General features: G+C 38.6%; 1 protein-coding gene across 5 annotated transcripts in view; it reads right to left on the reverse strand.

Annotated features, from left to right (window-relative positions):
* Positions 1-2,901: 2,901 nt before the first annotated feature.
* The window catches only part of HOOK3 (hook microtubule tethering protein 3), an 88,686-nt gene continuing 64,439 nt past the window's right edge, over positions 2,902-27,148 (reverse strand). For 4 of the 5 annotated variants that reach the window (XM_061455033.1, XM_061455034.1, XM_061455031.1 and 1 more), the window contains 8 exons: positions 25,950-26,037; positions 20,287-20,321; positions 19,406-19,488; positions 17,343-17,443; positions 15,229-15,333; positions 15,039-15,110; positions 13,448-13,584; positions 2,902-4,265 (listed from right to left, as the gene is read on the reverse strand). In XM_061455033.1, coding sequence (XP_061311017.1) covers positions 4,250-4,265; positions 13,448-13,584; positions 15,039-15,110; positions 15,229-15,333; positions 17,343-17,443; positions 19,406-19,488; positions 20,287-20,321; positions 25,950-26,037 — 637 coding nt within the window. In that variant the 3' untranslated portion in view covers positions 2,902-4,249. Of the gene's footprint in view, positions 4,266-12,959; positions 13,585-15,038; positions 15,111-15,228; positions 15,334-17,342; positions 17,444-19,405; positions 19,489-20,286; positions 20,322-25,949; positions 26,038-27,148 lie in introns of those variants that run through there. The other variant, XM_061455032.1, reaches the window with a different exon arrangement.

Genomic DNA, 27,148 nt, shown 5'->3' on the forward strand with positions numbered 1-27,148 from the left:
GCAATGTTGTGGGGGAATGGGGGTGGTAACCAACGAGGGTGAATGAATCATCACCACCAGGAGCTGAGGCCCTGCGACTCCTGCCTCCACCTTACGCTGTCTGGGGCTCAGGAGAGCACAGGCCACAGCCTGTGAGCACCTCACCCCTGATGCTCCCACTGCTGCCACAGAGATGCCGCAGCCCATGGGGGGAATCCTCCTGGCTTTGGCCTCTTTGTCCCTCTACAGAGCAGCCCCCGCAAGGCTGCTCGGCCCCAGCACCATACAGGGGAAGCGTGGCTGCAGGATCTATCTATCTATCTACTTCCTGTGGGGTGCTGCCCTCTCTCACAACTGACAATGTCCAGCATGGCCTCCTCCCGCCCACATACCTGACAGTAAAGGGGCTGACCTGTGGAGAGTGGTGATGGGTTTGCAGCAGGAAGGTTGAAATTTACCCCAGAAGACACTATGTAAATAGCTGTCAAGGCTTAGAAAAACTGCCTTGTCTTCAGCTCCTGGTGACTGAATTAACAAAGGACCCCAGAGGATGAGAACAACCTCAGACAAAGGACATGTATCTTGATAGCGAGAAGCTGGAAAATGAAACTAACTTAAAGGTGTCCTGAAGGGAACTGCCTTCATTACAGTACTGAAAATCCCACCCCCTTGAAATAAGAGACCCTCGCTCACAGAACACGTGCAGTAAAATGAAACTTTACTGTGCCTTTAAAGAGAGACTCCAAGATCCAATGACTGTAGATTAAAGGCGATCTCATCATTATAATCATTGTAAGTGCCATAGACTACCTCGTAACTTTTGCGCATAAATCTAATGAAGAAGATGGCATGGGATGTGCTTGATTTGTGGAAATGCACAAATGAGCACCCTGTGCAGAATAAGCAACATCTCCTCTTTAGCTGGACTTGGAATGTCTTTCAAGAGCTCTCTTTCTCTCTGTATCAGCAATGTCCCATCCCATCCTTGCCTTGGATACTCAGGTAGTGAAACTTCCCTCAGCAAGAGGGACTCATTTAGCCTTGGCTTTTGAGAGTTAAACCATGCCAGGCAGTTCCTGCTGCAATGGGCACCCTGGTGGGATGCTTTCCAGCACAGCATCCACCATCCGTTGCCTGTGATGCCATTGGTGTATCCCAGAATCAGGCAGACCAGGACACTGAAGCAGCCCAGATGTAGATGTGCTCGGTAGAGAGTCCATTTCCCCCACCCCCCAAAGCTGTCGTGTAGTGCATCCCAAGTGATCCTAAGTGCATTGAAAGGCAAGGTTTGTATTACCTGTGTTATTCTCACTCCACAGCGGACCCTGTTATGGACTGACTGGCTGCAGCAACCCCCAGCACCTCATAGGGCAGAACAGCACTGCAGGCTCAAACCCACAGTGCCATGGTTGAACTGTGTGTGCCCTGGCCTCCATTTGTAACCAACTACCAAGTAAAGAAAAACCAAGGATTTACATTTTATATAAGCGTTTATTTACAACTTGTTTAACAACTGTACACTCTGTCACCTTGGAAGCATTAGTGGATTTGATTGGGAAAAAATATTAAACCTTTTGATTCCAATGAACATCACTGACAATTTTTTTTCTATATACACATATGTATATTAATGCTGCTACCATGACAATCTGGTAGTTACACAAATCGTGGATGAACTGAAATAGGAAATTAATGTTTTGAACTCTCGGAATCAATTCTTTTACAGAAAATATATCACTGGCAACTTCACAAACAGTTACTTTGACAATTGGTCAACACTTAGTTCAGGACTGTCAAACAAGCTGCTATTAAGAAAGTAAGAGTTTTCTATGCAGCACAAACGAAGTTAGTATATCAGAGACATGCTGGAGATCACCTCTGAGTTGTGAGCTCACCATCACTTCATGACAGAGATGCTTGGCTCACCCAACCCACGTGGCCAGCTCACTTGCTGAAAGCTGCTGGCTCCACCCGGCATCTCTGTTGTATGAATGAACTCAGACAACTTCAGTCAAGCTAAACACTAACATACAAATGTCTTCAGGCTCAGGAACAACTGATACTTAGTCTCTAATTTGCACAGAGCGCTTGGAGAAATGAGGTACCGCTCGGCTCTATCGGGACGCTCGTGCAGGCGGGTGCATGAAAACAGCCATCCCCTCCCGCCCCGCATGGCGCCGACCCGGGATCTGCACCCAGCCTGGTGTGGGGCTGGTGCGGTCCCGGACCGAGCAGTACTTGGAAATGAGAAACAATCCATGCCCTAACACCCAACAAAGAGGAGTTTTTCCACTCGTCCCAACACGTAACAAGGGGTCAGTGGTGAGGACCTGGAAAGACAAATCCTTCAGCGCTTTGCTGGACTCAGTCTGATGAAAGTGCTGCTGCCTCTCTGCTGCAGGAATACCCTCCTGGTCACCACCAAACCCAAGATCCTGCTTGCAGGTCACATCAGACTTCACTGTCCCAGGTCCTGGTGGACTGGGAGACATATCCCCCTCCGGAAATCTTTCCGGACCACTGTCAGCCACAGCACCTGGCAGCCACTGGCTCCCCTGTCCGGTGTGGGATCCAGAAGAGAATACACCACGCACTTCTCACTGGGATCTTAATGCTTATTCCCTCCCCTCTCCTGTATGGTGTGCCTGAAGCCCATTCCCCCTGGCCACCTGGCACAGCCCTTGCCATGGGGGACGCGATCTGTCCTTCCCCAAGTCATTCTGCACAACGGTGGTGGCACAGAGGGCATCAGGACCCCGAGGGCTGAACACATAGCTCAGCCCAGGGCCTCCCTTGATGGACCAGGGATGAAGCTATGAGGCTTGCACTGTGTTCTGCAACCAGAAGTGACTGCAGAGACCTGCAGGCACGCTTCTCAGCATGGGGGTGGCTGTGCTACTGCCTGCATAAGCAGAACAAGCAGAGTACATATGTGTTTATGTTTTTGCAGGATTAAGATCCAAGTGAGCAAGAATGGGGTTTCTCTAGAACTGGACTTAAACCAAATCACTTACAGTATTCATCATTCAGACTTTAGATTTTCTGGCAAGTCCTATGGCTTAAAAGCCCCCTCATCCATTCATTACAGACTAACTCCTACACAATAAACCTCTTAACATACAACACTACAGCACTCCCTCGTCTTCTGAATCTTGCCAGTACTGGATGCCCAATACAAAACAAAGATACAGTAGTACAAATGTGCAGATATTTAAGAATATTAAATAAGCAGCTTTTTAAATTAATACAGGCAGTACAAAGCATTTTGAGTTACACTGTCTATATATGGCAAACCTTTTAGCTAAAATTCGTAATACAAAGGAACAGCCAAGCTAGTGCAATTGGAAATGAAATAGCTAAGACTGCGATAAGAAAGAAAGAAAGAAAGAAAGAAAGAAAAATAGTACAGGTGAAAGATAAACGACCCAAAAAATTATAAACTGGCAAGGACAGTCTGCATAATACTGCAAGTGTAGGCGGCTTTCGTACTTCTCTCCATTCCATTCTTTCTTCAGATAGTTTTAACAATTGTACACAGATTGAAAAGAAAAAGAAATTTCTGAAAGAAACTGACAACACAGCTAAAATGTAGAGAGAAAAATACAACGGCCACAAACTACTGTGTATATACATAGTGAGGCTGCAGGCAGTGTCTATGAACAAAATACCGCCCAGGGAGTTTGCCTGGCTTGGAGATCTGCAGATGAACCTTGCCTCGTTTTCTAAGGAAGATGGGATGGCCAAGCAGCAATTCATTAGTCATTTCTCTTGGTAAAACACCTCCTTTGTTTTACTTTAATTATGTAAAGACTCAAAGTGGATCCTTTAAGGGTGCAGGCGCTTTGAAATTTTAACAGTAACCAAAAGGCATTTTTAGGAATCTTAAGACTGGATTTTTGTAGTTCAGTACAGGAAACTGTTGCAGGAATTCTGTGTGTTAATACTGTTAATCAGAATTCAACAAAGTGGACAGGCAGAAGTAAAATGGAGAGCTGACAGTGCTCTGTCAGTTTGCAGAACGCTCCTGTCGAGTTCTGAATTTCCTCTCTTCTAGCCTCATAGGAGACTTTTTGTGAAGAGAAAGAGTAAACGGAAGCAGGAAATGGGAAAGCCAACTCCCTGGGATGGTAAGCTTCTCTGCAAGTAGATCTCCCTTTGAAATCAGATGGCCATGAGTCTTAAGTGTAGAACTGGTTAAGTTTTGGTTATGCAGTCTGGACAGAAAAGCAAGTCATGCACTGAACAGTCCCTGTTATAATAATGCTGCAGGTCATGCAACCACATCACTGCAAATAAAAGAATAAAGAAGAAAGTTAAAAAGCAAATAAGGTATTACTGTTAAAAAGAAAAACAGAGAAAACAGGTATTTTTTAGAGCAGTTCAGTAAGGCTGTCTCTACTTATAGTTGGCAAATTCATCACTGCCAGAGCAACTCTTCAAATGAACTGGTTGCTAATGATTTGAAAGAACAACAAAACAGCCTTGAACAACATGTACATTTAGACACAATTCAAACAAATTTAAACAATTCTGATTAAAGTCCTTCAGGGCACCATTCTCAGCTAACACAGCAATGGAAACTAGGTTTACACGGTGATGAAGAAGTCTCAGGCACTCCTGCTTGTCTTCAAGTACAACAGTCAAAAGCCCAAAGCAATATATAGTCAAAGATGCCTGCCCACTACTGTGTATGGTTAGATACTAAAAGACAATCAGGGCGGTAATGACTCTGCCTGAGCCTTTGAACACCACTGAAGATTTTAAGTGTTTGCATTTCATCAAATCTTACCCTGTGTGTGACACTACAAGAGCATCACTGCTGCACTACACTGGCAAGTTCTGTTCATGCATGTAAATACCAGTTTGAATTGCAGGAAAATGATACATATTCTCATTAAAATAAGCTAAGTAGGAGCCACTGAGCAACCCACAGAGCAAGCCACAATGCTGTGGAAGTGAATATAGGTTTGGAAGAGAACTGGAGAGGTTGGCATATTTCTCCATCCTTTTCGATGCACCCTCTTTCTTGGCCAATGCAACTGGAACAGAATGCTCTAACACAGCTACGGTGCTTTCAGCTTCCACAAGTAACACCGATAGCCCTACACATCAAGGCACAGCACAGTCTGCTCATTCTCATTTTCACACTGTATTCACTGTGACATTACAAAGAGCAAAATAGCTTCACCAGACTGAATTCAAAGCATGTAAACTGTTTCTCTCCCCACTTCTCCCTAGTATTGCACTGGTCAAAAATGATTCTAAGAACAGGTCCTGTGACAGGAAAACCAAGGTTAAGTAGGAAGGGAAGAATATTTAGAACTAAACTCAAGGACTTACTACAAAATATCTTTCTGCTACAAGTACTGAAGCTCCTGTATCCCTCTTTTTCACCTCATTCACCGACCCAGAATACTAACCATAGCTGTAAAGAACCCCATAGAAACATGCAGACATAAATCAAATGGAATAAAAATATTAAAAAGTAACACATTCAAAGCAAACTGCAAAGGTGTATTCTGAGTAATCACTGTATGTTAAGCTTGCTTGGCACTGCTTGGGAGCATAAAGTTACAGAGTTCAGGATTAATAATATGAAGATTACTGTAGTTAGTCTATAAAAAATTAAAAGTTAAAGCTACCTAAGCATGTATCTATCTACTGCTCATAAACGAATACAGAGTCTACTCCTTTAGTCTCACCTATTACTGAGTTCAGACTTATTATTTAATAGCACTTCACGCGTCCTGCTGCACATAAAACAGAAATGACATTGTAGGCTTCTCTTTGAATTAACAGTACTTTTGAGAGGTCTTCTAAATTCAGTACGGTATATTCTCTTTCAGGGATGCCCTTTCTCTTTCTTGCTCGTCTGTCACTTTTGTTCTCTTGGACAACTCCTCAAAATTAATCAATATATTTTGAAGCTAACTGTTGAGGCAGCAACACTTCAGAAGACAACAGAAATGCAAGATGTGAGGATTAATTCACTCAGCATAATCTATCATTACTCCTGCAGCATCTGCAGAAAGAGGCAGTGTATGCAGCAGATGATGTCTCTATAAAGGAGTGATATTCTCTTACTTCCTTGCCTTGCCAGTCCAAAATATTCCAGCTCTAAGTGAAGGCTTGTTACTATCTCGGGGGATTATTTCCTGGTGAAGTGTTTCCCTTCAATATTCAGTGCATCATCCGATTAGCTCTACTTTATTACAAGTAGATGGATGTGGCAGGCAGATGTCTAACCAGTAACAAGTGATTATACACCCCTTAAGATCTTAACTTCTTGCTGTCCTTTTGTGCTTTTTCAACACACAGAAGTGACTGGGACAACTTCAACAAATCAAAGCTTCAGAAAGGATATCAGCCTTTTTCACTGACCTGTGAAAGCCAGCTCTGAAAACCAACACAATTGCTCAGACAAGTCAGATCTGATGCAAAAACCCCAAACCAAACCCAGCCAACATGACCTATCTGAGCAACTACTTTTTTCCTGTTCAGACTACGTTTGACCCTAAAATGGTCCAGGCTTTCTCTAGTCAACAATCTGCTGTCTGTAAGCAGGATTCTGTAACACAATCACCAAAGCTACCAGAGTCTACTCATTTTCAAGTCTAACACAAACAAATATTTCTGCCAATATTCTGCTTTGAAGTAACTGACTCCAGATTTTTATTCATGCATGTTTCCTAAATTCATTACTCACTGGCTTCTATTGCTGAAGTTTGTTTTTCTTTCTGCCCCTATTCTATGTCTTCCTCCTGGTGTTTCCTTTAGATGTTTTAGAGAATCCTTTCAAGATAGCATCTTCCAAAGCTGTATTAGCACCACTTTGCATTTTTATAACTCTTACAGCTACAGAATAAAAAGCTGAGTATAAATTCTAAGAACTGTGGCCTTACAATGTCAAGCTTATAATTATTCCAAGATTTCACTGATACTGCTAAATACAAGATTTAAACTCTCTCTTGAAATCACCGATACCTCCGGGAAATAGATTTCCTCTCCTGCCTACTAATCTTTTGTGAGAACTATAATCTCTATATAGAATCTATAATTTAAAAATGCATAATGAATATGATATGCAAATCCAAATAAAAAAATCTGATGGTCTCACAACAATTATTTTATAAGCCCACAAATATTACACCATTTGGTATTTCCTCTTAAAATTCCGCTCACTTTCCATGATCATGCTAACAACATAAGCATCCTAGCATGTTACCAACCGCCCTTAGTGTCGATTTTCTCTTCTCTTAAAGTTAGGGATAATGATTAGGGATTCAAGTTTCATTTGCAGAATAAGCTATACCTGTGGAAATACTTGCTTTTGCAGTATTTCATATTTGTGCAGTGCTACGGTAGTTAGCAGCTCTTCAAAGTCCTGACAAATGACTAGTTTTGTAACATTAAAATAACCATGTTCCCCTTTCTGAGATGTGATACTCCAACTTCATCTGATAGTACAGGACTTCTCTAACACGGAGCAATAAATAAAACCACCACAAGACAGAAAAGCCTTCCCAGCTCTCCTGGATTTCCCTCTACGAGCAGTCTTTTTTATGCTCAGTCTCATCAACCTCTGAGATCTGAAGCAACAAGAGAGCAGCAAGAAATTTTTATCTGACAAATGGAACCTGCTTTCAGTCTGGAGCCGAGACACAGTGCAAAGAAGACTGAAGGATATGCACTTCTCCAAATTACGTTATACACGCAGCAAACAGCAGCAGAGGAAATTCCTGATCTGCTACCAAAGCCAACTAATACAGAGAACGCAGAGATCTCCTTCAGGACAGTCCTGCATTACTTTGGCAAGGCCTAAAAGTGAAGGTTAGAATATAAGCCTTACTACAGTTAACAGCAAAACCATCCCCCAGGAACTAACAGATTAGGACTTCAATTACACAGCAGTTATCATGAGCTCCTACTGATCTGACACCAGAACAATTTGCCTGGGAAGCTGCCTTGGCTATACCACCACTGCTCCAATGCCAAATGGGACTCCATGAATTGTTAAGTTTTCTAGAGCTCCTCAACCAACATTCACTCATTACCTAATTCAGGGAGGTGATACATTTAAAAAATGAACGTTGTGTCCCAATGCTTCAATGAGCCTACAAAAGTGAAGTCGAGTAAAAACAGAGGACAAAACTAGGTAAGTCCTCAATGTCTCCAAATACTGCAGTGAAGCTGGCAGCAGAGTCAAGATGTTCGGGGTTGTATGAAGTCTGAGGTTGCTGTGGCTGATAATGACAGCTTTTGCCTTATTCACATAGGTAAGCCTCTAATACTTAATCAACTGCAGTTAAAAATTAATTAACAAAACAAAAAACCCAAACAGCTCCAAAAGCTCAGGTTCTGTTTTATTGTTTTTAAATAAACACCAAAATGCAAAATGGTGAAAGACCTACTGCTCTTCAGATTTTTGTACTTAAATAATTGCTTGCATCTGTCTCCTCCAAACTTCAAACTGAAGAAATCATCCCTTATAACCTGCAGAGTCACTGACAAGCTGCTGCTTCACTGGACTTCCTGAGGGAAGAAAGATCACAGGAGCAAGGCAATGCAATCAGTCATTTGAAGCCATTTTCTTGATTCCTTGAAAGTGACAAACTGGAGGTATGGCTAGGATCCTACCTAGAATCTGACATCTGCCACAGGCCCCAAGACTCAGCTTGTGGACATCTTCTGAGGCCAAGTGAGATTTGTTACTTGTTCTCACACCAACCTAAGAGATAACACAAGATTTCATTTCCTTCTCCTGAAGCAAGGCACAAAGTGGAAACAGAGGGCCCTTGCCAATACGGAAGGGAACTGGACTGCTCAGATTTGGGAGGGGACACATGTCTGGGCTGTGTGCAGTCTGTAAAGTTAAAATGCCTCATTCACTGAATTTCTTGCTTACCTATCTTTACACCTACACTATTTTGTTGATTCACCCCTTCATTTTAATAGAATGCTAAATACATCATACTCGAAGCACTAGCTAATAACAGCTGTTCTAAGAAAGGGTTTCTGAAAAGTTTTCTTTGTAAGTGCTTGACTTCCTGAGATGACATTTCAGTCATAATCCAGCTGTCAAACTACTCGGCAGGTGACACCCCTGAAGTATGACTACGTGGCTTACAGGAAAAAATACCACTTGAAAGTATGTCTTGACAGAGTAACCCCTTTTAGCTATTTATTTGCACAATCCTGGTGAGGAAAATGCCTGCAAAATTTGCTGAACTTCATTTGGAGATACTGAAGTTTATCAATATAATATTACTGCAAAATACACAGTCCACATTCTACCTAAAACACATGTGCAAAAACCCATAAGAAGTCAGTATTGCATAGCTGACTTTGAGTGCAAAAAATACCTCCCTCATCAATCCTTGCAAAAAGTCAAAATGTTGGACAAGAATAAAAATCCCTATAAAATTAATAAAATTCAGGTACAATTTTGCTTCATAAGAAAAAGAAAAATTAGCCACATTCAGGACAGTCTTCCTCCAAATCACTAAAAGAAAATTAAGTGGTAAAATTAAACTATTTTCCGAATACCAAACCTAAAGAAAACTGTAGAAAATTGAACCCACTAAAAAATCATCTGTGAAGCTGTTAAGGGGATAGTTTCACATACCAGGGAACCAAGGAGGAGCACATGTCAAAATACTGAGGACCTTAAAACTGCCAAATCCTCCTATATCTTCTTGACAGCTTTCTTATCACTTACTATTTAAGATCAACATAAATCAGTAATAGGAATATTCACTGTTAACTTTTTCATACGCAATGAACATAAAACTGCTGATGCACCTTATCATGAACAGAAAGCCACAGAAAACTTGCTGAATAATTTCTGCTATCTCAAATGGTATCAGAACAGGTTAAGACTGCCATTTGCTTGTTTCCAGAGAGATAATGAAAAGCATCTTGTAGCCATTAAGTATTTAATTCTATAATATATAAAGCTGTGTGCTCTACCTGTTTATTTTCCTTTTCTCTGTGGGTGGAACACACAACATTTAAACTAGACTACTCAGTTTTTACAGCACTTGGGAAATACATGCTACAATCCAAGTGGTTAGTGCTATCCATCAAGAAAATGGGAAACTGATTATTCTTTTCTGTAATGTCTGATCAGATATGCTAACCACTTAACTCTCCACAGAAGTATACCGACTGGACCACACACATATCCTTTAAGACCCAAAGCTAAGCTTCTGCTCTGAACGATGAAAATATTTGTCCTCCATAACTGTAACCTTTTATTGGCACTAATTAAAATTGGTCAGAAATACCCTTCTTGGCAGATCCCTGGCATAGCGCTCAGGAATGTACTCTCATGAACTCTTCAGCTGTTTCATCACTGTCCCGGAGAACCTTTTCTCTTTAACCTCAGTCTGAAGGTTCTAGGGTGTGGGGTTTGTTGTTTTTTTTTTTGTAGTGTATTCGTACAGGCTATAGCATTGGTTCAATAATTACCACTACAATTCTGATGTAAACAGTCTGCTCCTGAAAGTGTTCCTAAAAGCTTCTTAGAAGTATGTAATGTACTGAGGGAATTCTGTCTTACAGGGTTGGGGTTTTTTTGCTTGCATTCTTTTATTACTGAAGATAAGACAAATAGCATTCATTGGTAGCTCATCTATACATGTGCTTATTTCTTGAAGTCACACTCTGAGCTCCTTCTTTTTCTTACTACCACACTACTTCCAAAGCTATATAACAACCAAGGAAAATAATAAAGCTTAACCCTTCCTATAAAGAAACTGTTCTTTATAGGAGGCTTAATGATTTCACCAACTCCATTCATCCACACCCAAAGATTAAGAAATTATGTATCCAGTAAATAAAAGAAGTTAAATGCTCTAGAACAAGGAATGAAGTTCCTGATGTCTACCATCAGAAGACAGAACAAATGATTTCCTGGAACTGGATAGCTACAGTGGGTATTTCTGGAAGACTGCAGTATGTTTTTAGATTTTCATATTCAACACACATTCTGGGAAATATCAGAATTTCCACAAGGTTCAGAATTCTCAAAAGACAAAATGCTCATTCAATCTTGTCTAACAATTACTATGAGCAACAGTAAAGTACAGACTCAGTCTTGTTTTGTTCTTTGATGCAATAAAATGATACTATACATTCTTGAAGGGAACTACGGAGAACACTTCAGTGTCTTATCTTAAGGGACAAGGAAAGACCAACCAGAACCACAAAGGAGAAGGTAAAATCCAACAACCACCAAGAAGTGAAGAAGCCTTGAGAGACAGGAAAGTAAAAGATAAAAATGAGACTTCTAATCAGCATTTGTTCATCTCCAAACCGTCACTGGTATCTGCCCGTCATCAAAACTTTGGGGGAAAATGACAAAGTTTGAAATAATAAAAGCAAGTACTTTTATTCCAGTGTGCAGATCGTGTTCAAGTAATTTCAGACCTGCGCAATTACTAGGCAAAATTAAGAGAGAAAACTTTCCACCAAAGTCCTAGTGTACTTTGCTTTCACAAATAAGCTTTGGCAGTTTGGTAACAGAGTTAGCCAGATTAATATAAAAATCAAGCTTTAGGTATGCTTAGGTTCTTTCTCTGGGTGACATAAAATGCTGTAATGTCAAACAAGAACATCAAATTTCCTCAGAGAAGTGATTTTATTTGCTCCTGTTCACACATGGCACGTAGCAAAAAGGGTTCTTCAAATGACTAGAATGTATTGCATAATCAGATCAGTGAAAAACACCCCACAAACTGTGGTCATTTTGTTAGACAACACACCTGAATTCTTGTCCCTTCAGCACCCTGTATCTCAGTAAAAGGCAGCACAGTGATTATCACTTCACTGAGTACAGAAATTGTCCTAGACAATGGTCCTAGACTTTACATCGTTGCCTTTCTGCAGAGAAGATACTTCCATTGTTTTATCTAATCTGGCAACCATAGCCCAGGCATAGACCTTCAGATAATTAGTAAATTCAAGCATGCATTCTCTCTAAAGGGATTTATGAAAGATGTTTTTACCTGGGAGAGCATTAAAATAAAGAATCTATAAATCAGACTGCATATATATCAGGGTCTCCAAACAGTATCTAAATGAAATGTTTAAAACTGAATCACCACAAGATGTATGTATATGTAACTTTCCACCAATACTCAGGTCCTCTGCATCAATTCTTTGATAAAAATGACACAGAAAGCAGAGAATTAGTCAGGGAAGAAGTAGAACTTCTTAGGAACAGAACCTAAATTAATAGTATGGTTCACCATCCACCCCACTGATCAACATGGAAGTGCTACAACAAATGACATACAATTAATCAGCTATACGCTAAAAAGGCAGTACAACAAAACAGCCAGTTTCCAACAAAGTCAGCAACAAACTCACCTGAAGGCACTGGTACCACTAGTAAGGCAACTGATACAATTATACCCTGAATCAGTATATTGAAAGCAAGTCTTTTAGTAGAGGATGACAACTGGAATACATTAATATCAACAATAGTAATCAGGGCCTCGATCCGTTATGTATTGTTCACCCATAATTATAAAATTTTGAAACAAATGGCCTTTTTAATGTATGATAGAGTAGCATATCACAGCATTCTAAACATTTCTCAATCTTTTTGCTAGTATGCATTTAAGCGTACACTTGACCAAGAAGAGGGAACAAACCATTTGAAACTATTCAGCTCTGTCACCAAAAGAGGTAACACCACTAGATAATAACCTGAAAAAAAAAATAATCATCCTGCTTCCCTATTAAATGCCAAGAATAAGAGGAAATTTTGTATGTAAGAGATTAAAAAAAAAACAAACTCAAAAAGCATCCCCAAAAATCCCAGAACAAAAAACCAAACATGACAAAATCCTACCAAACAGGACAAATAAACAAAACTAAAAACCACACACACACCCCCTCCCGTTCCCCCAACATTCTTTTTGCCATTGGTAAGTTTTCTAGTAGCAAACATATTTCACAATAATACTATATACTAATTTTGGCTTTCTGTAATGAGTTTTCAGCATTTTTTCTGAAGGAACAGTTTAGCACATGAAACAAAAAGCCTAATTCCCTTTGAACGAAGACAGTCTTATAAAGCGTAAGAACCCTTATAGGCACAAATACATCAACTATGACAGGAGTTTATATTGCTACACAGCCAGTATGAGGCTTTTCATAAGAGACTAGGCTTCATACCAGTAAGATTCTGTTATTACACAGCACTCCTCTAGATGTTTTCTAAACTTTGGCACATTCAAAAAAATGCAGAGAGAAAGAGAGAAGTGGACTCCAAAATATATAAGGGCATTACAGAACAATGAGAAACCCTAATAAAACCCTTTCCTGAAGTGTAAAATAATAGCAGTAACAAGGGAGAAAGAGAAAGGATGCTGGTTGATTTTTCTTGAATGTTGTCACTTGCAACAGAAGTGGCCTGGATCACAGGGCAGTTTTCTTTCTAAGGGCAAGGCATCTCTACCTTGCTGTTGCTGGCTGGACATGACCAGGGTACGATCTCCTTGTGCTCGTGGCTTGCCTTTGTCTAGCCAGGAAGGACTGTCCTGAGCCTGTGCTAGCCAGTCTGTCTTCTGCTGCTTTTTTATGCAGCGTCATCCCCTACGGACAAAAAGAAACTTCTCAGTAAACACCAACACATAACACTGAACAACTTTACTCATTTACATTTTATTATGTCCTTGTTCACCAACACTGACTAAAGCTGAATTTCAAACACAAAGCATCGTATTTTCAAGGATCAAACTAAGATATTCTTCCTAATTTTCTCGTGTGCCTTTTTCTTCTCTCATCCACTGCAGTTTGGAGTAAATGTTGAGAAGCAGGTTCCCCTCTGCCCCAGCTCTGAACACAGACATCTCCACATAAATACACAGTAAATAGATGAGTCTTTTCTCAAGTACTTCCCTTCCCCACCCTGCCCATCTTCAACACAGAAGAGTACTTTTCTTCTGAAAATACTTAAAGTATTGTTATCCTGTGTGAAAATACCAGCTCATATGGCAGGAGCACATCTTCAGAGAAAGTATGTTTTCAGCAGGAGTAAATGCAAGAAAAAATTCAGGGGAGCTGTAACAGGCTGCATAGGCAGAGGCCAGTTAGAGGAAGAAAGACATAAACAAAATTACCAGTGCTTGTCATACCTTGAGAGTTCATGACAGGCTATGGAACCACAGCTCTTAGTTTAGCCTTGTCTTCTGCTTGCCAGTGGGATGAATGTTATGAAATTGGTCAAGGACATTATTCACTTGAAAATGCCTTTGACATTTAAAGGATTCAAACACTCTGCTCAAGTACCATTTTTGGCTTACTATTCATGGCCATAAGAACATAGAATAGCAAAAAGGAAACTCTTCCAATGGAAGACAGAGGAGGAATGTTCAAGCAGAATGAAACATCAACATTACACAAGATGCCTTTTATCCAAAGAGCAGTTTCAATGCAGACACACTCTGCCAAAGAGAAGTCTTGATCACACTGGATGAACGTGAAAAATCGGCCAGCATACAGGCCCAGCAAAAGCTGTATGGCTGCACAGATCACTTCCTTACTATCTGAATAATTTAAGTTAGGGTCTTGCCCTGTGCTCTTCCTTTGCATGGTTCTAAACTTGCAGCCAAGTTAAAGGGTGTTTCTCAGAGCGCTTACTGCAGTGCCTCGTCATTAGAAAGAACTGGAAGATTGGAGAGTGGAGAATCAAAGAAGAAAGAGAATTTGAGCACTGTTAAAGTCAGTACAGGTGAACAGCTGGAATTACAAAATAGCAATCTGAGGTATCCTTCCCTGTAGGAAGTGCCATTTCTGGTTTTAAAATTTGAAAATAACAACCACGTTCTTTTTCATTCATCCCAAGGTTATCAGAGGAACATACTTCTATATAGTGATAGCATAAAATTATTAAAAAGCATTTGTTTCTGTGCCTCTGTGTTGGAAAATACTTTTCAAGCAAAGAACCTATAAATGAATGCTGTTGTAAACAACACAGAAACAACTAATAATAATAATTTGTGCCCCTTGCTCCCTTAAAAAAAAAAAAAAAAGGATAAAATTCTTACCATATTGTACCAGGCACTAACAAGAAATTTCTCCTCCATTTCTCTTTGACTTTTTGTCTTTTCATATTCTTTCTATAAAACAAACATTAGAACGAGATACATTTAAAACCAAAGTATAATAAAAGTATTAGTCTATATCTAAGAAACAATGAGGAAGTAAGGAACTAACAGGAAACATGAGGATTACTACCTCCAGTGAATGAAACATTCTGTCCCGCTCCTGCAATTGATTTTTCAGAGCCTGAATCTCAGGAGCTGCACCCTGGTTCTGCTTAGGATCTAAGGTACGGATGACCTGTAAAAGAAAAGCAGTTTGGCTTTAAGATGCAAAAGTAATCTAGTTGAAAGACATCAAGGAATCACAACCTTTTAAGTCACATTCAGAAAAGTGACTTAAAACACATTAGTGTTTCAAGAAATGATGCTCCAAAAATGTTAAACAGAGGGATGTGTAGTTCTGTAGAGGCTGACTCCTGAAAAATAATCTTGACAGCCAGCACGACAGGCTTGGCCTCTGAACATCAGCCAAGATACATTAAGATAATCTGAACTGGGCTCTCTTTTACAGGACTGTGAAACAAAACTACTGATAGGCAAAAGTGACTCCTAAGAGGTTCAGTATCCCAGTATCCCTACCTGCACCATCCTGGGGCCACCGTGGTAGAAACAAGTTCTCAAAGGTTTATCTCTTTATAGCTAAGGTTTACCTACCTGTGAATTCCTTCCACTTGAGGAAGGTACACTTCGGTCCTTATGGAAAGATGCCATGATCTCCCACCTGGAGTACCAGGTGCTGTCATTTCTAGATAGCATTCTAGAAATGGCACATCTGTGATCATTATGTTACTAATATGATGCAAGGACACCTCATTATGTTTGTATGAGGCATCCATCATAGGCAGCATGAGTGCTAGCAAACACAGGGTTAAACCAGCAATAAATTCAGCAAAATGCCTAGATTCCTAAGCCTTCAGTAGAAAGCAGCTTAGAAACTCAAATAAAATATCAATGTATAGTAAAAGAAGAAATGGGACTATGATTGAGACCACAATATTGCTGTTTCAAAGCTGGTAGTATAACCATATCCTTGGTATCACACTGAAGTATTAGCAACATTCTCACAGAAGCATATATTAATCAGTAAATGCAAAGAGAATGCCGAACATCATCAGAGAAATGGAACAGCTCTTACAGGTGGTTCAGTTAAAAGGATCACTTTACTTGGAAAACTATCAATAAAAGAGCCCTTACTAAAGCATTTTCTAAAACAGCTGGCTAAATCAGAACATGAACAGAAATTAGGGTAGAAAGATGAACTAAGAAAGCAGAATCAAATGTAAACTTGTAAAAAAGGCTTTGGCACATGTGTAATGACCTCTCTCTGTAAATTCTGAGCCCCTCAAAAGGAATAAGCAGTTTATGTGAGCAATTAGGACCTGATGAAATCTTAGGTAGCTAAAAGCTGTATTAATGAAAAAAAGTGCTTCCATCTATCTGCCTCAGGTAAGAGAGACATTCCCGGCTGAGCACCACAAGAAGCCTGTACCACCCAGAAACACACATAACAGATCCATCCACCTGTGAAGGAAATTACCTCAGACTTCCTTTTTCCTCTTTGCCAAACTGATAAAACCAGAGTTTGCTGGTCCAGCTGCGACTGTATTTGCTGTTACCAAGTTATATTTGTGTGCAAAGAGGTAGAATTCTTCATGGTAACTGTCAGAAGTCCCCAAAGTCCCAGCACAAATGCCATTTAAACAGTACTCTTGCTCACAGAGCTTCCTCCCCTTGAGTTGTTTTAGGGGTGGTTCTCCAATTCTAAAATACAGCACAGCTACTTATTTCTGCACCACCAGTCCTAGTATGGACACTGCTTTAGCTGATCTATACGCTTGTTACTCACCATCAGAAGTCTGGAAGAATTTATGCAAATAAATAGATTATCACAGCATTAGAAAGGGTTTAACACCCTCTTCTTGTCATTAGCCAATAAGAAAGTTTGCTTAACAAGGGTGACTCTCAAAAGCCTGTACTAGTGAGTAGACATTCGTACAGAGACATCAGAAGGGCTTATGGATAGGTAGTAAGAGGGGACAGCCATGAACACAAACGAGGATAATATCTGCAGAATTAATCAGTATTAGGTACTGTAATGGTAAGAAGATACAAAGAACTCACAGGTCCTTCCTTCTCTTTTACTTGCTAATGAGCATATAGATACCACCTTTATATTTATTGCGTAAGAGTGGACACATGGTGCAGTCTATCAGAGAGGGATCATTAACATGGAATATTTGTACTTACACTTTTGGCCTTTTCCAAATACTTTTTGTATCGCTCTTCCATTTGCTTCATTTCCTCATCTTTTTTCCGTAAAGCTTCTTGTAATTCTTCAATTTTGAGAGCTTAATGCCAAGAGATGCACACATTGGAAAATAACACAATTATATTATTTTCATGTTTCTCAACACACATTGAAGGCACAACTAAAATTTCTTTCAGTTAAGAGCCAACAAAAGGAGCCATAGTTTTAGTTACTAAATAGCTTAGAATCACATTCAAAATGTGTATTCTACTTAATCTCACGAGATGGCTGTTTTGTACACAAATTTTGCCCTTTTTAAAAGATATATATATATTTAAAAAAAGAGAAACTGAATCATAAATCAATCCTATTACTGAATGAACTTATGAGTTTACCAATGCATTACAGACTCAATAAGATCCTGATACTGTAACTCAGATGGATACAAGTTTTTTTTGTAAAAGGAATTATTCCTAACAGGTATAACTCCTGCTTAAATCTGCTAAACTGTAATGCTGGACACAATTTATCAGACTTGTGACATAAGTATACTCAATTTACTTTCCCCTCCCCACATTTTTATAAGCAGCAGTGCAGACCAGCAGGACAATTTCATTGCACAACTTTTTCCTGTGTTGATACAAGAATATGTCAAACCACTATTGCTTATACATCTTCTGTACATCTACTCAGATCTCAGAAAAGAATAAAAATAACAAATTGCATCATCCTGGATCAAATTTCATGTAACATTGATGGCTGGTTCTCAAACAACGCTGAATAATTGGTAACCTTCAGCCCATCTGCTTTGCAACTTCATTTTGAAATGTTCTTTCATGGTTTTCCTGCAGTTTTGTTTCTAAGCACTAGGAAAACACTAAGCTGGCAACAGGACCAAGTAAGATTTTCACTGATCAGTAAGAAGACCAATAGCAGATGGTCTCTCAGACTTGTAAGAGTCCATTTTTCAAAATATGCCACGATTCTTGTACCATGGCCAAGCATTTTGGCTATATCCAGAATAATTAAAAGAACCTGAAAGAATAATTCAAATACATTTCCTGAGCAGGGAAAGAATGGAAGAAGGTACAACTATTTTTATTTTACTAGGACAAAGTTCAGACACAGATTTTCAAAAAGCAACTTGTAATTTCTGTAAACTAAGTACAGAGTCTCAGTGTGTTCTGGTGTTTAGTAGCTAGCAAGTTATAGGACTGCTATTATGCTCACAGTGAAGCTTACTGCATATGACAAGATTATGTGTTTATTAGCTACTCATGAAGTCCCTGGACCTCACTTCCAAGTGTTCTAATACTTCCTAAAATGTGAACTTTATAATATATTCTGCAGTTTTAGCTCAACACAATTGAAAATTCTTTTTTGGACACAGAATGTATGTAATGTATACTGAACGGATATTTCTATCTTCTTCAATCTCTTTATAAATAAAATAGTTTGGGTACAAACCAGAAATGCTGACACTGGTTGCAGTCTTTTAAGGCTTTGTTCTATAACAAGTAGGCTTGGGGAAAAAAGAAAAAAATCTACCTTTTTCAATATGTCTTAGGAAAAATGTAGCATTACTATGCTAAAGAACATGGATGCTGGGTTCTTGATATCATCTGAGCAATGTAACATGTCCTACACTTGACAAGTAACTGAAAATGTTCTCAAATTACAACGCAATTCTGAAAAAATATTGAATATTTTGGAAGTACGAATAACCTAGTGATGGCAGCAAGGATCTACTAAATTAGGGTCTTAGGAGACATGGCAGTTGTGAACAGCTGATGTTCAATGACAGGTATGACACTTACCCAGTATTTCTATTAGCCACTGTAATTTCTTACTACAGTGGTCTCTAAAATATTATCCCCTGCATTTCAAGTGTCAGAAGCATCTTTTTGGTCACCATAGCTTCCAGAGTTATGAACAACATACATATCACTGGCATTTAAAATGTTCTTTCTGGTTATCTGCACCTCCTTTCGGTATGTTAATTAAAGACCTTATATATGAAACATTTTTTAAAGAAAAGAAATGGATTGCACAGGTAACTCACAACTATTATTGCATCTTGGTTCCAAGTCTTCAATAATAGCTCGTTTCTTCTGTAGCTCATTGTTAGCTTCATGGAGCTTCTCACTATAACAAAACATAAAAGCACATACTGTTTTCCCAGTATTAGTACTCTGCTTGAATGAATGGTAAGTGGTACAAAAAAATCCTCAGATAGTGATATATTTCTGAGGGCACAACTGATTTTTGCTCTGGGGCGTGAGGACATACTTGATAAATAAGCTGAAAAACATTATGTTGTACAAAGAACTGTAACAACAAACATCTTAATTCTCAGTAACTATAAACTTTAGAATTTACATTGTACAATTAACATTTACAATTAATTGCACAATGCATGCCTAGAATGAATACTTGTAATTGAGATTACATTGAGAAAGAATACTAAACCCAAAGGCAACAGAAACTACTTTTTTTCTTTTTTTAAAAAGTAAACATCTTTCTGCATTTTAGGGAAGTAAAAGAGGTGCAGAAATAGCAGAACAAAATAATAACACTTCCTGTAATGTTACATTTTATGCCATAATGTATACCATAAAGTAAACAAAATAATTTCGTTTACATTAACATGCTTTCTTCAGTTTACTTACCCCCTTCAGTAAAGACTTACAGATCTTAAGCAAAATTAAAGTTTTCTAACCACTATAAAATTATGTTTATTTCATTGCTCTTACTGCTTTCGCAAAGGATTTCTAGGAGATGAAAAGAGTATCTGAACAGCAGATTCCCAAACATTCCTGTGTTATCTATTTTCTCTTACTTGTGTATTTTCCAGATGCCTGATTAATGACTGTCTGCCTTCCTTGCCATATGGAAAACACATGATTTCAAATGGCAAACAAAACAGGCAAATAAAATACTTACAGATGTTCTTCAAGTTTCTTCTTCAGAAGAATTGACTAGAACAGAAAAATAAATGTTTTAATATATTATAGAGCTTTTACACAATTCCAAAATTATTCTAAAACACTCTAACCAAAATATAACTGTGTACTTGACTTAGGTTTAGATTGTAACTGTAAAGCCATCCTCTGCGATAGCAATCCCTCTTTCCACAGCTGTGTGACTTCCCTGAAATTAGAGAGCCTTACAACTTTGCAAATATTTTCCCAGGAAGTGTTCCCAAGGAACTAGATTGATACAAACAAGATACACAAATGACAAAACTCTATGGCAGTTGTTTTAATTTCTTCTGTACTTTTGTGATTAGACTTAATAAATTAACCTGAAATTGGGAAGTGCAGCAAAATTTGCAAGAATAGTCATCCTACTGATATTGCAATGCAATTCATATGAAGACATGTACCAAATTGGTTGAAGTAAATTCCCACCCCCATAGAAACTAGAGGGAGTAGAATGTTTCTGACTGGAGTATAGCAGACATTTTGCCCTTTTTCTGTTTCTCATCCTTATTGATTACAGACATGTAAACATTATTATACAACTTACAGTGTTCCACTTTCTGGTTAAATCACATTTATATAAGCTCTTCGAATAAAACCCTCAAAGTAAGTTTTATTTAAATTTTTAAACTCACTTCACAGACAGTGAGTATCTTTCAGAAAAATAAACCCAGTAAAAGTCTATAAACTGCAAGTAGTGTTAAGTAAATAGAAAGCCATACTCACAATAGCCTTGAGCAGAAGCCCATGCCAAGAAACAGAGATGACATTAGTATAAAGCAAAACAGCAGCAAACAGAAGAAACTATTTAGAAAGTCATGAACAAAAAGTTATAGCTATGCATTTTTTCACACATGCTGATTTTTCTCCTCTGTTCTCATCAGCAGTTTCATCCTGTAACATTTTCTAAAACATACCACTAAAAACAAAAATACAAAACCAGGAAAGAAGCACATTTGTAAATCATTGTGTTTAAATCAGAATTTCAAAGGAGAGCAACTGCTATTTTGGAAAGTAATTTTAAAACAAAAATCAAACAAGTAACAAAACAGGAGAAAAATATGCATTCTATTGGGCTACAACGAAAATTAAGAGATGCGTATGTTTTATGGAGTGATTCTGAACTGTGTTATCGCCACAGTGATTGAATGCAAGACAAATGTAAAATGTTTAAATAAGAACCTGCCTTTTTGGTTTGTGTTTATCCAGTACTAATCACACTGGAGGTCTAGCATGTGACAGATGGTCCAGAATGACATCAAAATGTAAGATAAAATCATCAGCAAAATTATTTCACTGTTTTTCTCCCATGTTCTTTCAATTAGGTTTAGACACCTGGCCAACAGAGATAACTACCATGTGTACCAAAAGAAAGCTTTTAGCTTTGTTGTAGTGTAAATACTTCCAAATGTCGTCTTCAATCACATTCTTGGGTCATGCTTTTTCATTATTTCAAAGCTGGATTTCCTTATTGCTCTCTAACAAAGGGGGAGAGCCCCAAAACAACCAAACCAGCCATCATGACACTATTAATTCCAAAGTCAGAAATTTGAAGCAGGTAAGGGTCTGCAGGGTTTGACCCTTTATTTGATTTTTTTTTTTCTTTTCCAGTCCTCTGAACAGCTGCAGAAACACCATCTTTTCTGTAATAATAAATGCTTGTATGCATCTTTCTTGGTCGCAAAGCGTTTAAACTGGTACCATCACTTATGTCTGATCATTTAGGGGACCATCGGTTGGTTTGGACAAGAAAGGGAAAAGTTGGCAGCAGTGCCCATTTTCCCAAGGTAAGAAAATAAAAAATGAACTCAGCTTTTCTTTTGAGATCCTGATACTGCATTTAGGTTTGGAAGAGACTCAACTACTTGTCAACATTGATTCCATTCTGGTATATTTTTATATATATTATTTGCATAGTACTAGCATTGTTGTAGGAGTAACCCCTCTCCCATCTAGACAGATCATATGTTCTCACAAGCAAGAAACTAACAACAATAAACAGAACACACAGTTAAAAGAAGCAGGACTGAGTCTATCCAGAGTTATTTACTCAAGACACAAGATTAAGAAAAAGAATAAAAGGTAAAACTTGTGATTTTAGCCACACAAAAATCCCATATATACTTATAACAATAAGATAAATTCAAATAAATTACTCTAAAAATGGGCAAACATTACTTTTTTTTTTAAGTATTTGTCAGCTTCAATGTCACATACCCAAATTCTCTTCACCTAACAAATAATTACTAAAATTGTTGTTCTCATGTTCTCTGATAGGAAGACCAGTCTCTTAAAAAAAAAAAAAAAATCCCAATTAAAAAAAAAAAGCTTTATCCAATTTTGAGCTGAGTTTACATTTAACTTCATTCAAATTTTATCTGTTCATAATACAAGAACATTTCTGTAACAAAATTGTAAAAATCAGCAAACATACACTCACTATTCTGCTTTCTCCTTCCACTGTTAATAAGTTCCACTTACAAAACACCAGAAAAAAAGCTTATTATGATGTGGTCTTAAAAAACAGGTATCCTCTCTGATATTTAATTGCTATCTTACATAAAAAAAAGACTATACAAATGTCTTTTTGCTGGAAATTTCTTTTATGCTAAAACAAGCCAAAGGAACAGGTCTGTCCCTTTTCTGAGGAACAAGTTTGGGTTTGTTCTGCATGCTAAGGTCATAGGCAGATGGCTCTTGCGTGAGGTTCAGCTAATTTAGCAGGGTGAGGGAAACTATAGCACGACTTGAGAAAATCACCTGATGAGACTGGTAACACTGTGAGAAGATGACAGAAGTTATTAACAGCACTGAGGGATGGTCAGATTTCACAGATGCTAAAAGTTATCACAGAATCATAGAACAATCTGGTTTGGAAGGGACCCTTTAAGCTTATATAGTCCAGCCCCCTTCAATGAGCAGAGACATCTTCTACTAGATCAGGTTGCTCAGAGCCCTGTCCAGTCTGACCTTGAATGTTTCAAGGGATGGGAGATCTACCACCTCTCTGGGCAACCTGTTCTAGTGTTTCACCAAATGAGCAAAGTGGCTAAACTTCCCAGGTAACAGTTCTGGGGACTTTTTAAGGAGGTGCCAAGTCAGGAAGACTCAGTAACTGGATCAGTAGCAGCATGTAAGGCCAAGATTACATGTGTAACAGTATGAGAAACACCAGATGCAGTATGGATTCAGCAAAGCTAGGTCCAGTGCAGCAGAAGTAACTAAAGGAAGGTTGCTTATACAGGAGGGGATTAGGGCAAAGAACAATGAGAACAAGGATGAAATAAGAGAGCCATAATAAGGCATGCAAATGATGTAATTGAAGCTGTCTTTGAGTACCTGCTGAGGCTACACATAACCGCAGCTATTCTGACCACACTGGGCACATCTGAGTTGATTCTGTAGTTTGGAAGACTGTGGTAAGGAGGCCTGTCTCTGGGTAGCAAGGCAACAACCAGAATGGACTGATTGGGCATCCCAACAGGCTGCATAAGTACCCATTACAGGTCTAATGTACATATTAGGCACCGATACATTTCTAACGTTAATTTTCCACTGCACTTCAATACAAAATCAAAACTTCTTCCCCATGTGAACCTCGGCAAGCAGCACGTATTACTGCAACGTTACTTCGCTGGGTTACTATAGTGCTTTTACTACTTTTTGGTCAAGCCTAAAAACTACTTCAACTTTGAAAATAAACAAAACTAAAAAAAAAACCAAACCCAAACCAACCACCACCACCACAACAACAAAAAACAAACAAGCAAAAAACCAAACCAAACAAAAAAAAAAACCAAACCAAAACCCAACCCCCAGCTCCAAGCCCTCATCATACATTTCTGGACTGAATACAACCAGGTTTTCTGGGTTGAGCCTATTTACAGTATCAGTATATAAAAATGCAGATTTCGGTGCATAATTACAGAAAAGTAGTGAAGAACAGGGGAAACATGATGAAAATTATGCATCCACTGTATCCATGTCTCTCTATCCTTTTTCTCATGCTTCTGAAGAACTAATCTTTCTATAAGGGTATCTCGAAAATAACTCGGGTGGTCCTAGCACAAATCCCATGTCCTTGAGCAGCTGGGTTTAACTTTGAGGTTTCCTCTGCTTTGTGTAGGAGACTGGATGAGGTGTCAATACCTTCAGAGGTTCTTGCAGCCTCAATATTTCACTGAGTCTACACTCTCATTTCTTTACCAGAAAATGAAATCCTACACACTGAACTCATCAAAAGAGGCCATGGGATCATGCCTATAAATCACTACTGACATTGTCAGACCTACACATAAGCCAGGAATGCAACAACTGAATTGTGAACTTGCCAGCCCTGAATTGACACAGGCTGCCTGGAAAACACAAAAGGTTGTACTGTAATGTTGTGAGGTTAACAGAATCATCTCAGATAATGCCTACACAGGCTGTAACCAGCCCTGTAAGTGTTCTGCAGACATGTCCTAAATTACTGTCCAAACCAGAGCCTCAAAAAGGGACACAATTAAAACTGCAGTAAATAAAGCTGAATTCAACTAGACAGAGATACTTTACAACTTTCAGTATGTGATAGTATTATTTTCATATTCCCGTTCACCCTGAAAAATCCGGGTTTGGCCAGTAACTAAAACAACAAAGAATATCTCAATCACACAACAGGATGGACCTATTTTAAAATGCATTCTAAAACTTATTTTAAGAAAAATAATCTTATTTGAACTCGACTAGATGTTTTATTTTTATACAGTTTATTCTGAAAATTTAAAGGATAAGCTGAATTAAACACACTCAAATGAAAATAAGCAACTAGCAAAAACTTCCAATGGTCTATATAAATTAGTTAAAAAACAAACCCACAAAAACAGAAAGCAACACATTACAACTTGTTGCCAATTAGCTATATGATACACTGAAATTATAAGCATACACTGTGCATGTATAGTTCAGCACATCACTGACTTCAAGAAAGTTCTAGAGCTTCTTCTCTCAAACAGAGGAGATGGCAAACACATTTTTTAGTGGAAGACTGAAAGTTGTTTTCCACACTAACTGCCAAAATGTGTATTCTTACATTAAAAACAATGTTAACTCCATACATAGAAACAGAAAATGCTGCTTTATGTTGAGGGCCTATTATTTGACTTTTATTTTAGTTTTGGCCTGCCTAGCTTCCTGCATTACAAGAAATATCGACATCCACTATTACAGAGCTTCCACTGGCAGGAAAGGTCGTAATTTTAAAGAAAACTAAACCAAAAATAGCTTCAGATACTTTATTAAGACATGGAGAATTAACATTTCCTTAACTCCCTGAAATCCTCTCTATTAATAAAAATCTATTAACTCTCTAAATAATTTTAATGCTAAGTTTACTATCAGAACAGACACAAAATATATTTGACACCTACATAGGACAGCTTTCTTTTCCAGACAAATGTCTTACTATGTCTCAAATCTTATTTAGAGAAGCATAATTTCATAATAAGACCACATGAATAAAATGGAAAACTATCACAAGTCTCTATTTGCATATTTCTTTTACATATTTTTTTACAAAAAGGTGAAAGTCTCAAAAAAAGTTTCTGTAACTAGTTGCAGGTACATTTGCTGTACATTTCTACTTACATCTTCAGCTTTTGAACCTTGATCCTGCAAGGACTTTTGTAGTTCTTCTACCTGGGACTGCACTTCTATAAGTCTCTGATTTACCAACCTAGGAAAGAGAGAGTGTTTTGTTTTTCAGAAAAAAAACCCTAAACAACTGCAAGAGAAAGCATGAGACTTTTAGTGCCCAGTGTTTTAAGGTCATTTTTACAGGAGATGCAGAAAACTCACAACAGTAGTTAGAGCATACAGTATTTCTGAAGATTATAGCCTGTAGTCATCCAGAACAATCTGATATTCCTCCAAGACAACATAAATGTACATATTAAGAAATCATCTCTAGGTACATGAAACAAGAATTGCTAACAAGCAGTTTTACTGTGAGAGCTACTAGTTTACTGCTTTTACACAGAGAATCCTATTAACCTTGTTGGAAGTGATCTCCAGAGGTTGTCTAAATCCAATGTCCTACTTAAAGCAGGGGCACTTATAGCAAATTGCTGGGAACCACATCCAGCCCACATTTGGACACCTTTAAGGATGAAGGTCTGACAGTCTTTTTGGGCCTCTATTTTAGAGCTCAAGCATATAATCCATATTTGTTTGCTGCCTCTTGTCCTTCCACTGTCAAACTCTGACAAGAGCCCGTCTCTGTCTTGACACCTTTCCATCAGACAGATGCAGATCACAGTATTATCTCCTCCATGCCACCTTTTCTTTGGCCTGAACAAACCCAGTTCTTAGTTTTATACTGCATATCCCATACTCCAGTGCTTCCCACCTTGGAATCGCTCCACTGCACCCTGGCACACTTCTTGTACTGGGGAATCTAAAATTATATGCTATATCCAGATGTGATTTTGTAAGTGCTGAAAAGAGGTGAAAGATTATTTTCCCAGACTGACTGCCTGAACGCTGGTGAGGACAGCCCAGGTCATTCAGCTGCAAGTTCCCCAGCCAAAACAACCCTTTGCTGCCCACTGGAACACCTGGATTTTACAGCAGAGCTGCCCCCCAGCCTACTACTCCCAGCCAGGGACAGGGCTCCTACCAGCTCATTTCTCTAGGCTGCTGAGCTCCTCTGAGCTCTCCCTTTCTGCATATCAGTCACTCCTCCTAACATGGTACCACCCTTGAACTTGCTGGGTACAGTCCCTCCCATCAGTCAAGTTGTTAATAAAGGTTATGAACAGCATTGGTCCAGGTATTCATGCCTGAGG

The sequence above is a fragment of the Pezoporus flaviventris genome, unplaced genomic scaffold (assembly GCF_033815535.1).
Source record: "Pezoporus flaviventris isolate CSIRO_AGI_PZ_B2104156 unplaced genomic scaffold, CSIRO_AGI_Pfla_v1 ptg000018l, whole genome shotgun sequence".
In the NCBI taxonomy this organism is placed as follows: Eukaryota; Metazoa; Chordata; class Aves; order Psittaciformes; family Psittacidae; genus Pezoporus; species Pezoporus flaviventris.